Source organism: Sarcophilus harrisii, chromosome 3, assembly GCF_902635505.1.
Source record: "Sarcophilus harrisii chromosome 3, mSarHar1.11, whole genome shotgun sequence".
Taxonomy (NCBI): domain Eukaryota; kingdom Metazoa; phylum Chordata; class Mammalia; order Dasyuromorphia; family Dasyuridae; genus Sarcophilus; species Sarcophilus harrisii.
The window spans coordinates 147828312-147853480 of NC_045428.1; the positions used below are offsets into that span (position 1 = coordinate 147828312).

Below are 25169 nucleotides of genomic sequence, written 5' to 3' on the forward strand. Positions count from 1 at the left end.
CCTACCCCTCAAGGGACAAGGAGAGGGATTGCTCTCTCCTAGCCTCTTTACAGCCCAGGCTTCAGTTGATTACTAGAGAGTGTCTTGCTTTTTATAGGGCCATCAGAGGCGTGGCCTTTCCTTTAGCCAACCAGTGACTAGCCACTCTACTTCCTCAAGCTGAACTAAAAGATTTCTCTCTGTCTTTTACAAGGGTACAAATTGTAACGATTTCTTTATACTTCATTTAAAACCTTAATACCCAGTTTTCCCTATTACCTTTCATAATTTAATCAATCAGCCTGGAGAGAATTATTTGGTGAGAGTTATCCTAATCAATTCCCATATCCCTACTATTTGTAAATTTCTATCCCCCAAAAAAGTCCCAACCTTAGTTGATTCCAAGAGCCTTTGAAAGTCTTACGTTTTATGATTCTATGAATTTTTACTACAAGGCTTTCAAAAGTTGCTCCAGCAATCTGCCTTGGTACCTTAACAACATAGTCAGAAAATCTTACAATGATTTTTCTATAATTAAGAAAATGTGTGTGTGTGTGTGTGTGTGTGTGTGTGTGTGTGTGTGTGTGTGTGTGTGAGAGAGAGAGAGAGAGAGAGAGAGAGAGAGAGAGAGAGAGAGAGAGAGAGAGAGAGAATATGAGAATGGTGGCATAGTTCTCTTATAGTAACTAAATCTCATAAGAAATAAATATTTCCTTAATATAGTTATTTAGAAGCATATATATGAAGCAGGCTAATCTGTACAAGTCTGGGAATTGATTTTTACTCTCCTGGCCCCTCCAGTTTGAATCTCCCCCCAATGTTAGACATGATGCAATGGTTTTAGACAGGAAAGGGGGAACAGGATTTTGGCAGCAGGACCTATTGATTGTCTCCTCACTCCTTTGTTACCTGTAGTCTCCATTTCCCCATATTGTTACAGATAAAAGTTGAGAGCAATAGTCAGCCTGTGCAAAAACTGCCCTGATTTTGAATTAAAGAGCTTTAAAATTCCATTAGGATGATTTTATAGATAATAATAACAGTTACTTCATTAAGATTTTGTAATGCTGTGCAATTACATGATTCTGTTCTGTTTCTGTTGTGTGTTATTTATTTGTTCTATTTCCCCACTTCCTTAAAGAGAAATGTTTCTACTACTACTATTATGACAGATGCCTTTGGAATATTACACATAACAGCATTTAGGACATACATTTTGGCACATAATGAATTTTGATTGATTTCTCTGTGTATTTCATGCTATCTGGCATCAGTTTTGTTTTTTTTTTCTTTTTGTCTTTAAACTTCATTTCTAATCAGGTTCAATGTGGAACACTTTAACAAGAAAGCAAAAAAAGGTGACACAATGGATAGAGCAGCAGACCTGGAATCAGGAAGACTCCTCTACCTAAGTTAAAAATCTGGTCTCAAACACTTACAAGGTGTGTGGCTCTGAACAAGTCACTTAACTCTGCCTCAATTTCCTCATCTACAAAATGAACTAGAGAAGGAAATGGCAAGCAGCTCCAGTATCTTTTCCCAGAAAACATCAAATGAAGTTATAAAGAATTGGACATGACTGAAACACAATTGAAAACAACAAAAAATCCAAGCACTTAAACCCACCTTATCAACTTCAGTCTATTAGTGAAGTATTTAATTTTTCAGTTGCCATTAAACAAGAGGAATCTTTTTCTTGAGTTTTCTGTATTCTGAGAAACTGAAAGGCCAGTGTGAGTATAGATTTCTGCAATTGTTTGTCACTCTGTCCCTTAGAGCCAGAAACTTAAGGATGTCTGTTTTTTTTTTTATTTTTTCTTTCAAAAGTAGAAGAAAAGCTGACTTTTCTGTTGATATGCCATAGTTCAGGACAATCATTTAAATCTTTCTGAAAGATTATTTTTACCAGTGTATTTGTGTGCTTAAGAATCTATAGTACTTTCTGGTTTTATTCATTCCTTAATAGAACATATATTTATTAAACACTCACCAGAATCAAAGCCAAATTAGACAAAACCTTGAAGGAAGTTACAACTGAAAATAGAGCCTTCTCTCCATGCTCCTAATCATTATCTATCTAATAATCGTCTTCTATTTGAAGCCTTCAAATGACAGCTTACCACGTATGATAACTTTTAAGACACCTCTCACTTTCCTTCCTTCTAACTTCCCCTAATGTGGATGTGCTGTCTCTGGTTGGACCACCTGGGACCCACGCTTCATTTCCAGCCGAGCTGCCCTTCTGACTCCCCATTCGGACCTTTCCTGCCATGCCATAAAACATCTTCACTCCGAAAACTTACTCCATCCTTGGACTATCCACACTGGAAGTACCGTTTGGCCCTGTGACCTTTTCTGACTGGCTAGTTCCTTCCATAACCTTCTTTTCCTTGGGGAGGCCCAGGCCAACCATTTCTTCATTTCTCTCTAGCTTACTTCAATACTTCAATACTCCTATTTAAATTTTTTTTCAATCACATGTAAACAAAAATTTAGTTTTGAGTTTAAAATTCTCTCATTCTTTCCCTTCCCCATCTCTCCCTTGAGAAGACAGTTTTCTACAGATTATACATATGCAACCATGCAAAGCATTTCCATAGTAACCATAGTACAAAAGAAAATGCAGACCAAAAAACCCCTAAAATAAAAATATAATGACTCCTTCAGTTCTTTGTCTGGAAGTAAATACTCTTCTCAGCCATATAATTCTATAAAACAGTCCTTAAGTCCTTAAGGGCTTAAAATGAAAAAAGCTAATTCATTCACAGTTGATCATCATTGCTATTACTGTATACAATATTCTTCTGTTTCTGCTCATTTCACTTTTTATCAACTCATGCAAGTCTTCCCAAGTTTTTCTGAAAGCATCCTCTTTGTCATTTCTTATAGTACAATAGTATTTCATCACAATCATTTATCATAACTTGTTCAGTCACGCCCCTGTTGATGGACATTCCCTCAATTTCTTATTCTTTGACACCATTAAAAGAGCTGGTATAAATATTTTCCTTTCATCTTGGTCCAAGGGTATGTACAGTTTTATAGCTCTTTGTACATATGTACTCATTATTCTCCATAGGACTTTCTCCACCTTGCAGGATACCTTCATTCTCTATTATTTCTTCCCCCTTTTCAGCTCCTTTTTATGTGTCTTCTCATTAGAATGTAATCTCCTTGAGGGCAGATATCTTTTTCTCTGCTTATATTGGGGTCCCCAGCACTTAGCATAGTGCCTAGCCCAGAGTAAAAACTTAATAAATGCTTGTTGTTATTGTTAAAAACAATTTTGATTCCTTTTCCTAATGACAAATCTCCAAATGTTGGAATAAAGTGATCATTTGACATGTATAAAGTGTCTACTATGTGAAAAGCATTATATCTTGTATTGCTGATATAAAGATGAAAAAAAATAATTCTTCCCTTTAAAGAATCTATAGTTTAATAAAGAGCTACAAATAACACATATAAGTATGACATATGGAGGTTGAGGTGTCTTCAGAATTTTTTTCTCTTGGATTGTTTCTTCCACTGTGTTGAGGAACAAGACTTTATCCTCTATGTTAAGTTTGGGAGTAAAGAGGCCCTTTTACTTTACCTTTTCCAGGGAAACAAGCCTGAACTGATTAAGAATAAAGTTTTTTGTTGCCTCTGAAAAAAGTTACAACCTTGTCAGCTTGCTGAAAGAGTTCTCTCACTCTCCTCCATAGCTGCTGAAATAAAAATCCTTAATTCTTTAATTGCTCCAGCTCTGACTCCTCAGTTCCCTGATTGCTCTCACCACTAAGTGCTACAACAAATTTCCTGTAGATTGTTCTATGGGCTCTGTTGCTAAAGACTCCTGAGCCCATAGTTCTCTAAGTCAGAGGTCCTCAAAGTGAAGATAGGGTTCTTCTTGATTTTATGCCCCAACATTGTATCCCCCACTCTGCTCTGCAAGCTTCCATCACCTCTCTGGACAGTTATAGCCTAAAATAGCCATAGCTGTTGGGGAAGCACTCACTCTTGGAAAAATTCTGCCTTATCCTTTCTCCCTCCGATTATCTCATAAGATAATTAGTAATACATGTATAGACTATACGAACAAGTGAACACATACATTTTAGAGGTACATACTTAAAAGTTTTAACTGAAAGGTGAACAACCAAAAAAAAAATGGAGTCCCTGAAAGGAAGGGACAGCTAATACATGCAGTAAAAAATAGTGTTGAACTTAGAATCAGGAAGATTTACCTTTACTAGCTGTGTGATGCCGAGCAAGTCATTTAACCTTTCTGTTTCAATTTCCTCACTCATAAAATGGTAATAATAATAATAGCATCCCCATTACAGGAATGTTTTGAGTATGAAGTAGTATAGCATGTACAGTACTCTGTAAACCTTTAAGTATTATTATTATTATTAGGTAAGCTTAGTGGATATCTGGCAATATCTGGTGATGTGACAGTACTTTGTCCAAATGCTAGAGTTCATTAATTCTCCTGCCATTGTCCTGATAAAGGGGTTCTTAAACTTTTTGTGTTAGATATGCACTCTTCTGGCAATCTGATAAAGCCTATAGATTCTAGAATTAGAATAATGTTTTTAAATAATTGAAGGAAAAATTAAATATTAATGAAAGATTAGTGAAAATAAAGATAGAATTTTTCTCCTTTTCAAGTCCATGAATCCCCTGGAGCATATTCATAGATCCCTTGGTGAACCCCTACCCTAATGCAAGAAGTAGTTATCGTCAATCAATCAACATTTATTAAGTATCCACTTTGTGACAGGCATACTGGGGATATGCCAAGCACTGGGGATACAAAGAAAGAGCTTACAGTCTAATGGCAAAGACAACCAGCAAATGACTGTGTACAAAGCAGATGTATTAGGGGGAGGAAGAATGTGAGAGAATCCTAGAGGAAGATCAGGGCTAGGCTGGGTCACTAACAAAAGCTGGGATTTGCATGGGTCTGAAGCAAGCCAGGAAGGCTAGATGACAGAGGCAAGGAGGGAGAGAATTGTGGGGAGGGAGGGTTGTCCTGCCTTTGTTCTCAGAGTATCTGTGACATCACCAGGAGGATGTCTTGACTTGTGAATGAATTATGGCAGAAAATTCCAGGTGTAGAGAAGAGCCACTGAAAACACAGAGTTAGGAGATAGAGCATCCTGTGAGAGGAACAGGAAGAAGTCTGATGTTGGATTGTATAATATGCAGGGGGAGGAAAGCATAAGATTGGAACAATAACAAGGTACTAGCTTGAAAAGCCAAAGAGGGGATTTTATCATTTATTCAGGAGACAACACAGCAGGGGAGTTTATTGAGGGCAAGGAGGTGGACATAGCCAGACCTACGTTCTAGAAAAATCACTTGAATGGCAGAGTGGGAGAGAAGCAGAAAGATGAAGCAGAAGGTTATTACACTAATCCAAGCATGACATGATGAGGGAGTGGAAGAAAGGAGGAATATGCGAGAGATCAATGAAAATAGATCTTGGTAACAGATTGTGATTGCCGTGTGTCTGATGGTACCCGTCAGGAGTTGAGAATAACATGAAGGTTGTGAGCTTGGGTGATTGAGAATCATGGTGCCCTCAACTGTAATGGGAAATTCTGGAAGTGCAACAGATTTGAGGAAAAGATAATGAATTCTGTTTTAAATATATTGAATTTGAAATGTCTATAGGACATCCAGTTAAAGATGTCCAGGAAGCATTTGGAGATGCAAGACTAGAGGTCACTAGAGAGATGAGAAAGTCATTTGCATAAAGTAAAGATCCAGAACAAAGACTTGGGGGAAAATGTATGAGATGATTTTGCTCAGTAATTTTAAACTACCAGAACCTTATCTGCCTTTCTTCTTCTCCCCTCTTCTCCCTTTTGTCTGATAGCATAGGACTTTTCTAGGGTCTTCAAGGAATACAAAGAAATATGATACACCATCTCTGTTCTTAAGAATCTCACAACCTATCTAGGATGTAAAAACATGAACACATGACAAATTAAATAATAACAACAAAAAACAATTTTTGATTTAGTATCAGATTGAGTAAGAAAAATCCTGTCTTCCGTCAACTCTAAATTCTACTGTCTGACAGAAGGCATAATATGGTGTTCTCTTTACCGCTAGTGATGTCTCACATTACAGAGCCCTTTAAGTTTTTACAAATTGTTTTCCTTATAACAACATTGTAAAGTAAATATCACTATGCCTATTTTACAGATGAACAAACCAAGGCTCAGAGAATTTCAATTACTTGTTCAAGGTTTCTTTCCTACTAAATAATAGAACCAAGTTTCACACCCAAATCTTTTGACTTCAAACTGAGTGTTCTTTCTAATAAGCCACATTTTTCCATTCTTGTTTCCCTCAAGACCCTTTCGGAAACCTTCTCTGCTCCAGTCATCTGCCTCCTAACTGTAATGAGTATATTCTATGCTTATTTTCAGTTTCCTGTTTTTACTAAAGCTGTTCACACTTCCTAGAATGCCTTCCTCTTTTTTTTCTCTATCCAAATCATAATCAACTTTCAAAGTGCATCTCAAATCCCCACTGCTCCTTCAAGCTCCCCTCAAATACTCCCAGCCCATATTGATCCCTGTCACCTTCCAACTGTGTGGCATTTAACGCTGGCCACACAGTTTTGTACTTAATTATGCACTCTTATATTCATTGTTTCTTATGCGTAATTCTCCGTCCCTGAGGTAGATTGTAAATTCCCCATGGGCATGAATCAGATCTTACACTTCCATGTTTCCTCCTTAATACCTAGTGGTACTAGACATATAGCAGGCACTTGGCAAGCCTTGGTTGATTGGTTGATAAAATGCCATGTACTAGTTTACTGTAAATTTTGTTTTTGACCTCAAAAAGCCTTTGAAGTTCTCTGTGTATCTTTTTCATGTTCCTTATCAGCTTCTCCTTGGTCAGCTTTGTGATTTACATACTATACTAGAATTGGGATTAAATTTGAAATTTGATTTTCAAGGAGTTCAAATAGGCTTTTCCAAGAGTCCTTTATTTCATTAGAAAATTTCATGTCTCCTTTGGACATTATGTAAAATGACTGTTTAGAATCCTAAAAAGTAGGCTTAAACATACAAAGCAAGCTTTTTGGTTGATCACTTTAAAATGCAGGCTATTTCCTTTTTCCATTTTTTTTTTAAATATGTGGTTATTGCACTTAAAGAAGACTAAGTGAAGGAAATGTTTCCTGTTTGTGGAGACAGATGACAAGTCCATATTAAACCCTACCAAAAAGGAGAATAATGTAAAAACATCTTTAAATTAGTACTTGTAAAACTTTCTGCTTTTAAAGCATTTTCTTATTGTCATGAACATAGTTAAGATTTTACATTACAGAATATGGGCTGTTACCAATTATCTAAAGGCATTTTTAAAAATTATTGCAGATAAGTTTCCCCCCTAACTTTTTTTAAGTATGTGCTTTTCCATCCAAATATATATTGGATTGGTCAGAGTTTTTTTTGTTTTGGGTTTTTTTGTTGTTTTTTGTTTGTTTGTTTGTTTTGCTTAGAGAGGTGATATAAGGCAAGCAAGGAATTGTGCTACAATTAATTCAGTTTCCTCAGGCTGTTTAAAATTGATCATGGACCATTTTTCTAGGAACTTTTCCCCCACTTTTTAGAATGTTCTATGATCTACCCTCTTTCTGGTCCACATATGCTTGCTGTTTGTTGCTTAGGCTGAGAGTAAAGCAAACTGAGCACTTACTTTCTTCCTTCAGTGGAAACATAATTTCATTGATGTAGGCAGTCTCCTATGATACAGGTTCCAATCCATCTTACTTTCTCATACTGTATAATTTTTGTCAGTGTCTTTTTATAAATTTTCCATGGAGGATCTGCCAAAAGACTGGAGGCCTTCTTCTAATCCTTTTCATATTTCATGAATATGTTAGTGCTCACGCTGCCATTATTACCTGCTACTCTCACTATACGATCTGTCTACTTCTTTCTCTGGTCATTGTTCCTGAAGGTGTCTTTTGTGCTATTTCTTAAAAGTCATCATTTACAATATGCCCTAGCTTGTTTACACTAACTGTACATTTTTCTATGGACTTTTTTTGGATTAGTTCAATTTTTATTCTTTGGGGATTGTGATATTCCAAAATTCATAACTCTGTAGGTTCCCCGAAAGATTACTGATGTTTTAAAAAATGGGTTTTAGCTGTAATGACCAGCTTGAGATCATTAAAATTGCTATAGTTTCCCAAATACCATCCAGCCTGATTTCCTTTGATTCAAAAATGGACCTATTTAGCTATCTATAGTGCCTTTCTGAAGTATATAGACTAGAAGGTGGAGCCAAGATAGCAGAAAGCAATATAGCCCTCCTTTTCTCAACCCCTCTCACCTTCCGCCCCTCCCAAAAAAATATCTAGAATATACACCAGATTAAATCCTAATGGGGAAATTCAATAAAAAATTATGATGAATCACTTATTCATCCCAAGTCTGGATATGGACACAGACCAAGAGGTCTGTAGTCAATGGGGATGGCGTCTGGCAGGGAAGGAGCACCCCAGGAACTGTGTATTCTAGTACCCCAGCCAGTAGAGAAAGAGTCCAAGACTCCTAGTGAGATGTCATTGGAAATAAGTAACTGTCAGCTTTATCACTTACTAGCCACTTCTGGGTCACAGATCCAAGGTGGACAGAAAAGGCAACCTGTGCCCAGGAATACTGTGATCACAAAGCTCTAGGCTGTATACCAAGAGAGGAACAAGTTCAGATGAAAACAACAGCAGTGTGACTCAGATGTCAGGAGCAGAGTGTAGTCCAGATTCCCACTTCTAGCTCATCCGAAGCCTACAGAGGAATGATCAGGACAGGAATTCCAGAACCAAGAGAAACCAGCATTTCTGCCACTTGGAATTAGCCAAGCCTCCTAGCCAGCTGTAAGTGGCTGAATCTAGCAGCATTCTACTATTGCTTAGACCCAAACTCAGGTCAGGAGTTTGCAGAGTTCAAACTAGGAGCAGTCATCAGACTTTGCCCTAGATCAGACCACTTTGGAAGTACTATACGCTTGCAGGTCCTTTATCTCTGTGATCCAACAATAACACAATACTTAGTACCCCCAAGAAAGCAGCAGCAAGACCATCCTATACTTTCCTTCCAGAAGGGTGCAGAGCCAGATCCTAATATCATATCCGGAATCAGGAAGTAAATCTGGAAGAAGGGCAAACAAAAGAAGAATCCCACCATGAAATGCCTTTATGGTGACAGGGATGCTCAAGACAAAATCAGAAGAAAAGAATAATTCCAAAATGCCTACAAAGTCTCAGAAAAACTAGCTTTGTCACATATTCAAATAGAATTCCTAGAAGAGAAGAATCAAGAATTTTTAAAATAGTTTAAAATGCTTTTATAAATTAGAATACTACAGAAGAGAAATGAAGAAGAAATGAGAGCTGTGGAAGAAAGCACTGGCACAAAAAGGACAAAACCTTACTTAGGCCACAAATTCCCTGAAAATTATAATGGACCGAAAAGAAGCCATGAAACCAGCCAAAAAATCAAAAAACTTTAAAAAAAAAGATAGAAGAAACTTTAAAGTATTTCATAGCAAAAACAACTGATCTGAAAATGATTAGATCAGTTGAACACCATTAACAAAAAAAAGAGCCTTTCATAAATATCATATTTCCAACAACAACAAAAAATCTTTCAAAAAAAAAACTAGCCAGATCTCTTAGAACCAGAGGATAAAGTGGAAGTATAAATAATGCATTGGACACCTCCCAAAATGAAAATTCCCAGAACTCTTATAGCCAAAATCCAGAGCTTCCAGGTAAACACACACACACACACACACACACATAAAATTTCAGGCTCATTCTGTGCAGTTTATCCCTTATCTACTTTATTTTTACTCAATTTTTTTTGAGTGACTATCATAAGAATATAGATTTAGAACCAGCAATTTTTTTTAAAGTAATGTAGTCCAATCCCTTCATGTTATAGACAAAATCCAAATGGATTAAGTGATTTTCCCATTGTCAGAGTTCAAATTAACAGAATGCCAATGGAGACTCAGATCCTGTGACTCCAAAATGAAGGTTTTTTTCTACTGTACTACATCTCTTTGAAGAATCACTCGAAATGTGACGGCTTGATTACATTTCTAAAAGGAATATGTAGGACTATCAATCAAGAAATAGGCAGAGAGTTGGTATAGTATGGATTGTGTTGGAAGCCAACCTGAGTGCAGTTTGGAACATTTAAAAAGATCATGGTTGTGTTGACTGTGTTTTGCCATGAAAGCAGGTGGTGTATGAGTTCAAAGGCCGGGTGTTTTGGTGTTCATTTCATTTTAAGAGCAGAGTATGAGGGGCAAGGGGGCAAGGAATGTAGTCACTGTAGGCTTGGGTAGAGCATTTGGTCAGCTTGTGGTTTAGTTAGTAATCTGCTACAATACTGTATTAGTTCAGTTGGGCTTTAAATTCGGATCTAATCTTATAGTTCTTATCAACAATGACTGCTCTGCACATGGGTATTGGTAAGGGAACCAGTAGCCAAATCATAAATCCTGACTAAAACAAATAGCCTTGTATACATCCCCACATCAGAATGACCATACTTGTAGGTTCTAAGTCTCCACTCTTATTCATATTCAACGGTGACACTGAAATAAACTGCTAAAGTGTACTATTGAGGTTTCCCAATCTCTGTGCTTGGCCAAACATACTCCTCTGCACTTAGGCTGAAAAACATACCTGAAACACACATTCATTGTAACTGCTCCCTCCACGCCAACCCCTTTTCATTCTCGGCTGTTAAACCAAAATGAATATCAGGAACTGTGGGCTCTCAGCCTCCACATTTGCTGTCATACCCTCCCCTGTTGTTAAACCAAGACACATGCCCAGCACACACATTCACCACAACCACTGCCTTTCTTTCCATAATGTAGCACTCACTGTGCCCAAGGTTAGCTCTTAATTACCATTAACTTGCATATACCACTCCTCTATTCTGCTTTCTATATTTTATCACAGAATTGTAATGCCCCTTCTCTTTCCAACCACCTCCATGATGACATGTAGGAAAGAGTCTTCCTTCACACAAAAAAAGCAAATGTATCTTGTATCTGCCTTTCCTCAAACTTGTAACAATCCAATGTCCTGAAACCCCATGGCACTAGAAAAATACATTTGTGAATGTGTGTCCTCTTCTTACACTGTTTGATGTGGATATACAGTAAATAATTGGAAAAAAATTATCTCCTGGGCAAATCTGTCATTAGTTTTGAATTCCATGTACAGAGAAAATATGTTTGAGGAGAATCTTTAAAGCTGCATTTTGTCCTTATAAGTCAGAAGTGTAATTGTGATAAGCCAGCAATTGACACAGAAGGGCTCTTATATTCTCTATACCTCTCAGTCATGTGATGGTGAGACCAATTTATTATAGAAAATTGTCTCCTAAATTCTACTTCCACCCTTCTCATCTTTTCATCAGTTATATAGACAGTATCTACATAGAAAATTCTCAAAAGGATTTTATAGTAATGAGCAAGTATTGGTGACTTGATGATGCCTTCTTGATCTTTAAAAATAAATAATAACAACAATAATAATAGTATCATCCATGGTCCATTCCATTCTTTTAGTATCTTCCTTTCTTTCAGATCTCAGCATATCTAAAATTAAACTTATCTTTGCTTCCAAACTCTCCCCCTCTTCCAAATGTTTTCAGAAAAAAGGTATTTTTGCCAAAAGAACTGCCATCCTAAGTGTGTAATGTAGTTTTTGGCATTAACCAGTGTTATCCTTACACCATGTATCTGATCAGTTGCCATATCTTGTTATTTCTTCCCTCCCAACAGCTTTTATCTCTGAGCCCTTTTCTCCACTCACATCGCTACCACTTGAGTTCAGACCCTTTTCATCTCTCATAGTCCCCCTGACTAAAGATTCTTCCCATCCCAGTCCATCCTGCACACCACTGCCAAAGTAATTTTCCTATTCTTAGAACTGACCATGTTACACTTCTACTCGGACAAGCCCAGTGACTTCCAGCTGCTCTCTAAGATAAAGTATAAAGTACTCCATTTAGCTTTTAAAGACCTTTACAACCTAATCTTAATCTATATTTCCGGACTCATTGGCCATTATTCCTGTCTCCCCCTATGCAATCCAGTCCAGTCAGATTGTCCCTGCCTGTGCCTCTCCTCTCTTTTCCCCCCCACAACCCATCAAATCTTGTCTGCCTCTGTATGACCCTTCCTCCTTGCTTCTTTTGCACGCTCTCTTTGCTTCCATCTCACAATCTTTCTTTGCTTAAGATGCAGCACAGATAACATCTTTTGCACGAAATCTTTCCTAACCATTAATGACGCCTCATAACTCTTTTTTATATATTTTTACATGTCAATATTAATTTGTGCTGTATATATTTTTTCTCTTCTCCATTAGAATGTAAGTTCAATGAAAGTAGAGATTATTTCACTTAACACAGTATCTGGCACATAGTAAGAGCTTAACCAGTGATTCATTATTATTTGAGTCATTATAAACTTGTTCATGAAGGACTTTAAAATTGTCACCTCCAAAACAGATTTCTTCTATGTATATATTTGGTAAAGTCCCTCTGTTCTTTCCAGCTGACATTTGGATACTATAATCAAAGTACTTGAATACTGAACTGTGGTAGAATGTAAAGATCCTGGTTTCATTGTCAGTGCTTACAGGATTAGATAACTTGTAAAATTTGTTCTATTTTCCATGCATTTGCTATCCTTTCAGTTTCATCTATAGATGTTCTCAGGATGATCTGGCTTACTGTGTAGTGTCAAGTTCAGGCTCTTTAAGCTTCTTATCCCCTTAACTACTTTGCTTATAGTTGTCATCAGTCTGTTTTCTAATGATTTAAAATTGAGTTTGTATCCTTAAACAATGTTAGCTCTCAATTCCATTTGTTTGGCAAGATTAAGTGTTTTCTGGTTAAATGTAGTTTCCAAACTTTTGTGGCCTACTTGTTATGGTGACTATTTGCTTCAACTATACATAAACCAAAATTGGAATCTAAAGAGATTAGAATTTACTTTCCCAGTTTAAAAAATGGAAATAATAATGGCATAAATGTTTGAAAATGACAGTGACTCTTGATTATCAATACCTGTGTCTTTTTCATAGCAACCTAGGCTTCTTTTACATTTTTGTCTCTTTTTCCTGATCACATTTAAGGTCTAGACCACTAATGGTAAGAATGAACAGGGAACACAGAGTCAACAGTAGAGTAGCTAAAAATATGAATGTGAATTTACATCTCTAACTGAATTCTAAAATCATAGTTCATTATGAATTATCTATTGAATGATAATATTCTCTGACCTGAATTAATTTCTTGCATGAGATAAACATATTACTATATATTTCATAATTTGCTATTTTGTTTGAGTTTATGATGGAGACAGTATGAACAGGAAGAGGACCATATTCCTTTTTTGTATTATAACAATATATGTATGATCTCTTTTTAGGGTAGGAGGATTAATTGGAATCGATTTTTTCCTCATATACGGCAGAGACGGAATGCAAATGTTCGAGCTTTTCGACTGTCTGAACAAGAAGTAGCAGCACCTCCTCTTGAGGTTTCTGAGGAGCAGGTAATCTTAGAATGCACCCTTATAGAAGAAAAGTGATTTTCAGCACCTGAAAGTAAAATGTGGGGATCTTTTGATCAATTTTTTAAAAACAGCAGCCTCCAGCCTTGCAACTTGTACTCCTATTATGTACTGACAAGTTTGAGAAAAGCTTGATAAATTTTGAATTGTGTTAAGCAAAAAAAAATTAGTCCACAACTATTATAGACTATTATTACAATTAATACTTTGATAATCTCTTCCCTCTGTAGAGTTTGATAGTCACTTTGAGAAATAAGCCCAAGGAACTTTTATCTATATTTCTGTGTCCATCATGTCCTTGATCTAGGCACTCCCAAGTGGACCATAATTGAGGAACCTAACCTTTGAAGCAACAGTATGCCATCTGGAGCAGATTTTGACATCTTGATTAGAACCTGAAAATATATCCTGTGTCAGTGGTGTCCAACTCAAATAGAGGCACATTGACTTAGAAAACCTCAAATTTACATTATCTATGTTGTATTATATTTTTACTTGTTTTGTTAAACATTTCTTAAATGCATATTAATCTGATTGGGGCCATTCTTAGGAATTTTGAAGGCTGCAAACAGTCAATTTGATACTTCTATCTTATTCTCTCTTTGCCAGCATTCTTGGTTACTTCTAAACTAGACTAAAAACTGCTGCAAAAAGAGACTGTTTTCTCTAATTCAGTAGCCTCTTATGTTCTTAATATACTCCAATGACCTTGTTGGGGACAGAAAAACAAAAGTCTCTCTTAGGATCTCAGCTTTGATTTGAGAGGAAACCACATATCCATAAATAAATAAAGCTGAGAGATCAGAAACAACCTACTCACCTTGAAGTGAGTCTTGAAGAGTGTTGGAATTCTAAAAGGCAGAGTTGTTCTTGTTGATCCTTTGTTCTTAACGACAACTATGACCTTGGGGAGGTGGTGCCATGACATGCAACTGAACTGGATTTAAGGGAGGGAGGCTGTGCAAGATCACCACACTCACTTTCCTCTCTGGAACCATCTGAGTTCAGGGGCCAAGTGTAGATGGCCCTGGGTGAAATGGGAGATCTTGGCCTTTTTGGGGTAAGGTCTTTCTCAGGTCTCAGTTTGATTGAGGCAGCACCCTCAGTGATTAAGTTAGGTAAGAATTGAGATAAAGAGTGGTCTATTTTGCCTAGTCCCAAAAGAATAATCTGAGAAGGGAAGGACTCAGGCTTTCTGGCCAAAACAAAAACTAATCGGTATTTCTGTTCACTCTGAGGCAAATTGGGCCCAATGACCAAATGGGGCTTGGCCTGGGATCTATGTTGGAATGGGCCCTGTAATTTCCTAGTAAAAGACAGAGAAGGTGTGAGGGAAATAGGGGGAGGGCAGTCCTGGCCCCCAGCAGACAGCCTTTCAAAGGCAAAAGGCAGTTGTTGTGCAGAATCAGCAACAAACCATCCAGTTTGGCTGAAACATAGTACTCAGGATGTGAAAAATAGTCTGGAATTATTAGTTAGACATTTTCCTTGACTGTCTATTTAGTATTAGGATTTTGATTTTCTTCTTCTGGGAGTAGAAAGGGTAAGAAATAATAAAGCAATTAGAGTGTACCCCTCGCCTTTTATGTTAAGCAAAAGTATTAGGCAACATAGGGAACCAGTGAAACTTCTTGGTAGGGGAGTGACATAGTCCGACCTAGGCTTTAGGACTATAAGTTTAGCAGCTGTGAAAAGAGAGGAGACTGGAGGCAAGAAGACTGGAGGAGGAGCAACTGCTCCTGCAGTTATCCAGACAAAAGGTGATGAAGAGCTGGCCAGGAATGCTCAAGAGATGAGTAGCAGAGAATAAATGCGTGGAATGTTGAGGTTGGAATCAAGGAGGTGAGAGAGAGTTAGGAGTCACTGTGATCTCTAGGCTGTAAAAATCAGTGATGGATATGCCCTTACCAAGAAATAAGAAAGTTAGGAGGGAGGGTAGGCATGAGGGGAAAGATAATTATCTTTTAGACACGTTGATCTTGAGATGTCAGGAGAACACGGGAGTGGAAACAACCAAGAAGCAGTTGGCAAGGCAGAAATAACAGTCAGAAAAGAGATGAGGGACAGCTATGTAGATCTGAGAATTATCTTCTTAGAGATGATATTGGAGCCATGGGAGCTGAGGAGATCACTATGAGTGAGAACAGAGAAAAAAAAGGCAATCCAAAGCCTCAGCTACCTCTTTCTGAGGACCCCACAAGGTCAGATGAGTGAGGGATGAAGAAGGAGAAAGCAGCCCCCAGAAGGAGGACTTCTTAGTGAAGTCTAGAGGAATGAAGACTGAGAAAAGACCTTTGGGGCTTAACAATGAAAAGACTGGGAAAGTGCTTTTTGGCAAATGATAAAATAGGAAAAGAGGCAGTGAGGTGGCTGAGTGGATGGAGTCGGGAGCCCGGTCCCTCCAGTCCAGCCTCAGACACTGAGCTGCTGTATGATCCCCAGCAAGTCACCCTTGTTTGCCTTATTCACTGGAGAAAGAAATGGCCAAGAAAACCCCTTGGACAGTATTGGTCTGCCATTATGGTCCAAAGCATCAGATACGACTGAACAACAACAGAATAGGAAAATCACAAGGGGCTCAGAAGTGAATGAGAAGTGGAAGTCAAGGCAGAAGGTGCGGAGCGAGAAGGGGGGTAAGAAGGTAAGAACGGATGGTCGAGTTAAAGGAAGTTTTTTAAGGATGACTGTGTATATGGGTAGAAGGAAAGGTGCCAATGAATAAGAGAATACTGCAGATAAAGAAAGGAGAAAGGGGCTGGCTGAAGGCACAGAGAAGGTTAGCTGGGGGATGGTCTGAATATGGCCACTCCACCTTTTGTCCCAGGAATTACGAGAGAAGGCAGATCCAATCTTGGAGAGGGTGGCCAGGGAAGCAGCATATTGATAGGGAGTCAAACGTCCATATTTGCAAAAAGATGGAGGGAATATGAGAGGAAGAAAGTCTAATACCAAAAAGGTTGTTAATATTAGAAGGAAGATTAAGAATGAAGTGAATGGGCGTGAGAGAGGGGAAAATGATTGTTAGGGAAAGCAACTTTTGACTCTGAACCAGTAAAAGAATTTGTGCTGATGTGATTTCTTCACCCTTTCTAACTTCCTTGCCCCCCACCCCTACTCTTACCCCAACCACGGAGCTTGGCTATATGGGGCTAGATGTTATGGCTTGTCGTTTCTTCATTTTCTTTGGTCTGATTTCTCCATCCCCTGTAACCATATGCAGGGCTACAATGTTAGAATCTTGGTGTGCAGGTTATGGAAAGCTGAGGGAGAGTTGACTTCTTTGTGCTCTCTTTTCCTATTACAGTTTATTTTCTATATATTTATAATTGTTTATTGCTCAAAGTGTTGTATACCACCCTTATCTGCTTCTCCCATCTGTACTATAAGGGTGAAGACTGAGAAAGAGAACCTTATTTTAAATTTTCTTGATTAATTTGTTGTTTCCCTCTGTAAAGACAGTTGTATCCAAGTGTTCAGGTATTGGTTTGATTGGAGATGGGAAAAGCTACTAATTTTACTAGTAAGCCCTCCTCAACCCCATGCTTTATTATTCTGCATCTCAGACAATTATTTCAACTATTCAGATGCTTTAGTAAAATGATTATGGAGCTTTGGGCAAGTTTTTGCCCTATATGAAGAATCTCCTAGACCCAAGGAATACATCACATAGTGATATTAACAGACTGCTTGTTTTGGGGCTGCATTTCCCAATGGAAACTTTCTACAGTTGCAAAACTTTTTAGTAGTAGCAATAAAGGTGCCCTGTCGCGAGGGGAAATGTGGCACAGTAGGCAGCCACAGGGCAAGAAGAAAATGAGTTCCATTATATCACTGCTTGTTTGATATATAAACTATGAGTCATATTCTTGATAGGAGCCGTTATAGAGATGACATTCTTTAAAAGGTGAAAGATTTTTGGTTTTGTCACTTTTCCTAAACTATCCAAAAATGACACTATTACTTATACATAGTAGATACACACACACATGTTTGGGCCTATTAGAGATCACATGGTTGTTGGGACACTTTTCTTCATTCTGTCAGAATAACAAATCCTGTGATGTTTGTCATTGTCAGTTTCCATTGACATTGATTCTGAGACTTGTGAAAAGGTGAAAATCAATGAAAAACTATTTTAATCAAAACTTTTTTCTTTTTAAAAAAAAACATTTATTTTTTTCCACAAGATTTTCTATTAGCTGAGGTGGATAGGAGCATGATTTTTAAAAATATATAATAATAGCTTTTTATTTTTCAAAATACATGCACCCTCTGTAAAACCTTATGTTTCAAAGTTTTCTTTCTCTCTCCTCAGTTCACCCATTCACTCCAGACAGCAAGTAATCCAATTTGGTTAAATATGTATAATGTAAATATGTAACCTTTAAATATATTTCCACATTTATCATGCTGCACAAAAAAAATCAGATCAAAAAAGGGGGGGGAATGAGAAAAAAGAAAAAGCAAGCAAACAACAACAACAACAACAAAGGTGAAAATACTATGTTGTGATCCATATTTAGTTCCCACAGCCCTCTTTTTGGATACAGATGGCTCTCCATCACAAGTCTAATGGAATTGCCCTTAGTCACTTTATTGTCAAAAAGATCCAAGTCCATCACAGTTGATCATCACGTAGTCTTGATGTTGATGTGTACAATGTTCTCTTGGTTCTACTCACTTCACTTAGCATCACCCTGCTGATTGCAAAATTTTCTCTTAAAAGATTGATATTTACTTAGTTTTTTCAAAGATAAAAGTTAAAAAGTAATTGAACTAAAGAAGAAAAACAAATCATAGAAGCTTAGAGGAATCACAGAATTTATAAGAACTTAAGGAATCACTGAGTTCATTTCCTGAATCCCCTGAATAATTATAAAGTAGTTATTCATCTCCCTTTGAAAGCAGGTCATTCCATTTTTAGGCAATTCTTATTAGAAAATCTTTTCTTTTATTGAAATAAAGTCTGTCTCCCTCTTCTTCATTCCAGAGCCACACAGTTAAGTATACGCTTTCAACACTTCTCTCACTTCTCAATAACTGTTAATTACTGGAAGATAATGATCATATTTCTCCTGTGTAATTTCAAATACCTTCATCATCCCAATCCTTCTCTTCAGCATGTGTTTCAGCTCATCAGTATTCAATCACTGAAATGAGCGTTCTCTCTACAGATGCAAACAGAAACTTGTCATTACTGTCTCCTAACATTGTGAGGGGACCAATGGAGTGCTCCAGCTTTTAATCATTTTTCCTTCTCTTTGCCACATGACCAGGCCATCTTCTCTTTCTCCTACATCTCTTAATGGCATCTTTTATGGCTATTCTTCTTTGAAGTTCGCCATTGGTTATATATTTCAGCGTGCTCTTACCCAACCTGAGCCTTTCTGGTGGTCTCTGTGCCATACTCATTTTCAAATCTTCAAGACAATAGCCTAAGTCTCATATAATAGTCTCATATCATCATTAGCAAAATGTTGAACTGTAAAAGATGGGCTTTTGTTTCCATTGGAAAATTGGAGTCATTAGGCGAATTTTATTATTCCAGAAGGCAGTCTTATTCACTATCTGTTGCTCATCTTTGGACTCCACTCTTTGATCATCTGTAATCAGATTATTTACTGATGTCTAAACTCCATAATTTGTCCATAAAAGTGTCATTACCTGGGCAGAAAACAGTCTTTATCCACTTGATCTTTCCTGCGGGCACAGTAGAATCAGATTCTTTGGGGTGTTTATGGCTTTCTTAGGGAGAGATTTGTGACATTTCAGAGTTCTGTGCAATCAGCATAGATGTCAAACATCTGGAGAATTTAGCTATCTATAAAGAATCCTTCTGTACTGGGTCTCCTTCACCCTGCAGACAGATGTCTTTGTCTAGTATGCATCTGCCTAATTTGTGCCTTGCCTGGTGTTTGTGCTCCACACTTAGACCAATGAACAGGGTTGTTTTTTTTTTTTTTTTCTTTCTTTTTTTTTTTTTTTTTTCCTTTAATAGCCTTTTATTTACAGGATATAAACATGGGTAACTTTACAGCATTAACAATTGCCAAACTTCTTGTTCCAATTTTTCCCCTCTTACCCCCCCACCCCCTCCCCTAGATGGCAGGATGACCAGTAGATGTTAAATATATTAAAATATAAATTAGATACACAATAAGTATACATGACCAAAACGTTATTTTGCTGTACAAAAAGAATCAGACTCTGAAATATTGTACAATTAGCTTGTGAAGGAAATCAAAAATGCAGGTGTGCATAAATATAGGGATTGGGAATTCAATGTAATGGTTTTTAGTCATCTCCCAGAGTTCTTTTTCTGGGCATAGCTAGTTCAGTTCATTACTGCTCCATTAGAAATGATTTGGTTGATCTCGTTGCTGAGGATGGCCTGGTCCATCAGAACTGGTCATCATATAGTATTGTTGTTGAAGTATATAATGATCTCCTGGTCCTGCTCATTTCACTCAGCATCAGTTCGTGTAAGTCTCTCCAGGCCTTTCTGAAATCATCCTGTTGGTCATTTCTTACAGAACAGTAATATTCCATAATTTTCATATACCACAATTTATTCAGCCATTCTCCAACTGATGGACATCCATTCAGTTTCCAGTTTCTAGCCACTACAAAAAGGGCTGCCACAAACATTCGTGCACATACAGGTCCCTTTCCCTTCTTTATAATCTCTTTGGGATATAATCCCAGTAGTAACACTGCTGGATCAAAGGGTATGCACAGTTTGATAACTTTTTGAGCATAGTTCCAAACTACTCTCCAAAATGGTTGGATTCGTTCACAACTCCACCAACAATGCATCAATGTCCCAGTTTTCCCGCATCCCCTCCAACAATCATCATTATTTTTTCCTGTCATCTTAGCCAATCTGACAGGTGTGTAGTGGTATCTTAGAGTTGTCTTAATTTGCATTTCTCTGATTAATAATGACTTGGAACATCTTTTCATATGACTAGAAATAGTTTCAATTTCTTCATCTGAGAATTGTCGAACAGGGTTGTTTTGATCTCTCACATACCTTCTACTTTTCTTTGACCTTCCCACTTCCCTACTGCAAACCTCATCTACACCTGAATTACTGAGGTTGCCTTCTAGTTGGAATAGATTGTAAACTCCCTGGAGGCAGGGATTGTTTTTGTGTTTTCTGCATCCTGCAGTCATTTAAGAAATAGTAAAGATACTGTCTAAGGCTAACTATCACTTGTGAAAACTTCCTTGTTAACTAATAATAGCTTTAATTCATTAATAAATTAAGGAATCCTTTCATATATGGCAGTAGTTGTTAATATTTTCTCGCTTAATTTTTTTGTATTAAGAAATCCCTAGGTCATTTGTTTGTTTATTTGGTTTTGCCTTTGTATGATCATTTAATTTTGAGGATTACTAGAATTTCTCTGCTCCTTTGGCACAACTTTTTTTCTTAATGGTCTTTTTGCAAATGCTTATCATCATCACTGCAATACAAAATTACCGATTATATCCCATAAAATAATGTTGTCTTTGGATCGACAGTAAAATCTATTCTGCCTAACCCTTTCTTCACCTCTCCAAAGAATACTTGTGACCCATCCTTTCATTTAATTTAACTTTCTTCAATAATTTCATTTATAACAAGAATATTAAAAACCTGTATGATTCAGCTCCTATCATAGCATATTCACTCATTGATCACATGACAACAATCTCATATTTAGAGTACAAGCTGTCAAATTAAAGTCTGTAAATGGTTGAAAAACTGTGATTCTTTTTTATTATTTTTTTTAAAATTTCAATAGTATTTTATTTTTCCAATTGCATGTAAAGATAGTTTTCAACATTCATTTTTGTAAGATTCTGAGTTCCAAATTTTCTTTTCATATTAGCCATAAGTAAAACAAAAATCAGAACAAAAGCAACAAACTACAAGGAAAAAAAATTTGCTTCCATCCATATTCAGTCTCATAGTTCTCTTTCTGAATGCAGATGGCATTTTATTCCCCAAATCTGTTGAAATTGTCTTGGGTCACTTGTATTGTTAAGGAGAGCTAAATCTATCACAGTTGATCATCACATAATCTTGCTGTTACTGTGTACAGTGTTTTGGTTCTGCTCACTTCACTGCATCAGTTCATGTAAGTCTTTCCAGAGTTTTCTGAAATCAGCCTGCTCATCATTTCTTATAGAAAAATAATAGTCTATTATATTCCTGTATATAACTTATTCAGCCATTCCCCAAGTGATGGGCATCCTTTTTATTCCCATCACAAAAATGGCTGCCACAAACATTTTTGCACATGCATATTTCCCTCCATTAAAATCTCTTTGGGATATAGACCCAGTAATGACACTGCTGGATCAAATATACACAGTTTTATAGCCCTTTGGGCAGTGTTAGTTCACAACTTCATCAGTAATGCATTAGTGTCCCAAAAACTTAGCATATATTGCAATTGTCATTGGACTGAAGTTCTTTTTGTATTTCCTTTGTTTTTTGAATTGTCATGACCAAAAATTCATCACCACATGGCCAGCCCATTCTTAGCTAGGTTGTTCTTTGCAAAATACTTCATAAGCCTCTAGCATCATCTTATCACTATCTGATGCTATCTTTAGGTAGAACCTCAGTAACAAGACTTTATAAGTGCCCTTTATTCCCTTGGAACCATCACAGTATGAAGCAAGAAAGGAATAGCTTCAACATAGTCTGAGCATAGAGCTCCCTACGGCTTTGGCAATCTTGGATAATTACCCTAGTACTCAAGCAGATGCCAGTGTACAGATCCCTCTTTGATCTGGAATTCTCCATATTTGGGTCTGTCATCAAATGCTAACTATCCATCTGTAACTTCTAGATGTAGCCTTCTTGAAACTTTTCCTTGCTTCTTAGTTCCTGTTCACTGGAGAACCCAACTAATTCCTCTCTTGGCAGCAATGTGTTACCTTTGCAGAGTCCTGACTCTTCTTTAAGATTAACAGAGTACCTAGTAAAACCAGCTATTGTAGACTAGCAGAGTACCTGTAGTTCAACTGCTGATAAATATCCTGCAGATAAAAATCACCGATCTGCTACCTTAAATGTTTCTGTGGGCACCCAAATTTTGTAGCAGGACTTTAGATCCAGGTTTCAGTTCATAACTTTGAACTTGAATAAGCTATCTTTGCTTGTACCTCACTGAACCCTTCTGAACTAAATCTCCATCTGGGCTGTAAACCTTCCTCACCTGGGGAGCAATCAGTCCTCACTCAGACATTAACAGGAGTAGAGTTAAATCTGTGGTGTTGTTCTTAAAGACCATGTGCTGATTCTTCTCAGGCCTTCAATATCTTTAGCACTTTCAGTAGTATATAATTAAAACATTTCCTTAAGAATAGTTTGATATATTTCTAAGCATTTTGATTCCTACCAAATTCCAAACCTTGATCAGATTTTAGTTTGATCAGAGTGGATCTTGGCAGGAAAGCCATGTATTGAAAATTACTTCTCACATTCCACCTAAACTATTATGGAATCTTTCTAATTCTGTATATTACAAAGACCAAATTATGCTGGGAAGTTACAAGAAAATTTGCTAGCACTCTCAATTAAAAACACTAAGCACAGATTTCACATTTCCTATCTTTACTATTCTTTAGAGCCAGTAGAATTTACTCTCCAACAGATACAGAATTTTCTCTTGTGCCAAATGTCTAAAATTACTAGAGAATTTTCATGGGCATAAATTGAAAGGTCTTGAATATTCAACACCAACTAATCCTGTACAAGTTAATTTTAGTAGGTAACACAGACTTGCTCTTGCAAGCTAAAGCCAACACTGGTGTATATATAAAGTATATTAACTACACGTATAAAGGTCTCATCTCATTGGTCTCTAAACTATACCAGGAGGTATAGGTCAGAGTTGTCAAACTCACAGGCTTGTCTGGCCAGAATTCCTGAGAGCCACCTAAAACAGATGGAAATGTTTAACAGCAACAACAAATGTAACACTCTGAGTCATTTTGGGAGCCATTGTTCCCATTTTTCTTCTGCTGCTTATAGTTCTCAAATTTGTGTCCATGGCTGAAATTATTGAAAGTCTTTGCTGTGGTGGAACAGTTCTTCACCGATTTTTAGTAACTTTTTAAATTCTGACAGGTTGGGAGTCAAGAAGGTAGTGGAGCAGGAGACAGGAGAGTGAGACAGGAGGTAACCAGGTATTTGAGATAAGCCATCTGGAATTTTATGACTCTTTGGAATGTGAGAGTGGCCAGAGCTTTGAGGACCCAATTCTCTCAGTTCCAATGGGGCCCAGTTTCCACTAGGGAAACTGAGGCAGAACAATTCTGGGAAACTGAAGTATTACAGTTTAGGGAAACTGAAACATTACAGAACAATCTACTGTTTCCACTCTCAAACATATTGGGCATCAGGTGAGGTGGATTTTTTTTTTTTGCCCTTCAGGAATATCCTAAATCTCACACAACAATCCTCATACTAAATTTGATATCTGACACTATCTCCTCTCTCCACAACTCCTTGCATAGAAAGCTGTATGTCTTCAATTACTATCTCTTGACGCCTGCATCTGCTCTATTTCGTTTTGTATAATTATTTACACAATCCCCCAAAACCCTTACTCTCATTAAAAATATAAGATCCTTGAGGGGAGGAATGGTTTTAATTTCTCTTTGTATACTTAACACATAGTAAACTGCCTGACACACACATATATATATATATATATAGAAAGCACTTAATAAATGCTTATTGACCAACTGACAAACAGTTCTTCCATTCTTTGGCCATTAGAAAGCTATTGCAGCCATCTGTGTTCTGAAAAGTCCTGAGCCTTCTTCAGTTGGAGTTCATATCACAGACATTCAGCAGTCAATTCCTTTTCTGATTCATTTTTTGCCTCTACCAAATTAAAAAAGTAGGAATTTACTAACAGCAGAGCAGCTAGATAGCAGAGTGGATAGAGAGCACTGGGCCTCAAATTAAGAAGAAGCATGTTCATATTCAGTCTCAGACACTTACTGGCTAGGACCCTACAACAACTCAGTTAACCTTCATTTATCTCAGCTGTCTCAACTATAAAATAGCACCTACTTCCCAGGGTTGTTGTGAGCACAAAATGAGATAATAATTAAAAAGCACTTAGCATAATGCCTAGTATACAGTAAGCACTATGTAAAAGTTAGCTGCTATTTATTATTATTATTATTATTATTAACGAAGGCTGGGAAATTCAATTACCCATTATATTAAACAAAGCCAAGCAAAGAACAACATTGAAACAAATAAAAAAACATATATATGTTCACAAAAGAAGTAACAACAACAAACAATCTTAGCTTTCAATCCTGGTGATTATTAGTCTCACTCTCCATTTCCCAGGAGTAGTTTGAGTCTCAAACCATTCCAAACTCATAACTCTTTGTTTTGTTTTGATTATTTTAGTGTTTATTTTTAATACATTGCTTTATGAATGGGTTGAGAGAGAAAAATCTAAGCAAAAAGGAAAAATCATGGGAGAGATTTAAAAAAAAAAAAAAAAAGAAGTGAACAAAGCATGTGTTGGTTT

At 37.0% G+C, this 25169-nt stretch overlaps 1 protein-coding gene across 1 annotated transcript in view; it reads left to right on the forward strand.

Moving 5' to 3' along the window:
* Nucleotides 1-25169, forward strand: part of UBAC2 (UBA domain containing 2) — a 251807-nt gene that overhangs the window by 215206 nt on the left and 11432 nt on the right. The window contains exon 8 of the mRNA XM_031958618.1: nucleotides 13468-13593. Within this exon, the coding sequence (XP_031814478.1) occupies nucleotides 13468-13593 (126 nt within the window). The remainder of the gene's footprint in view (nucleotides 1-13467; nucleotides 13594-25169) is intronic.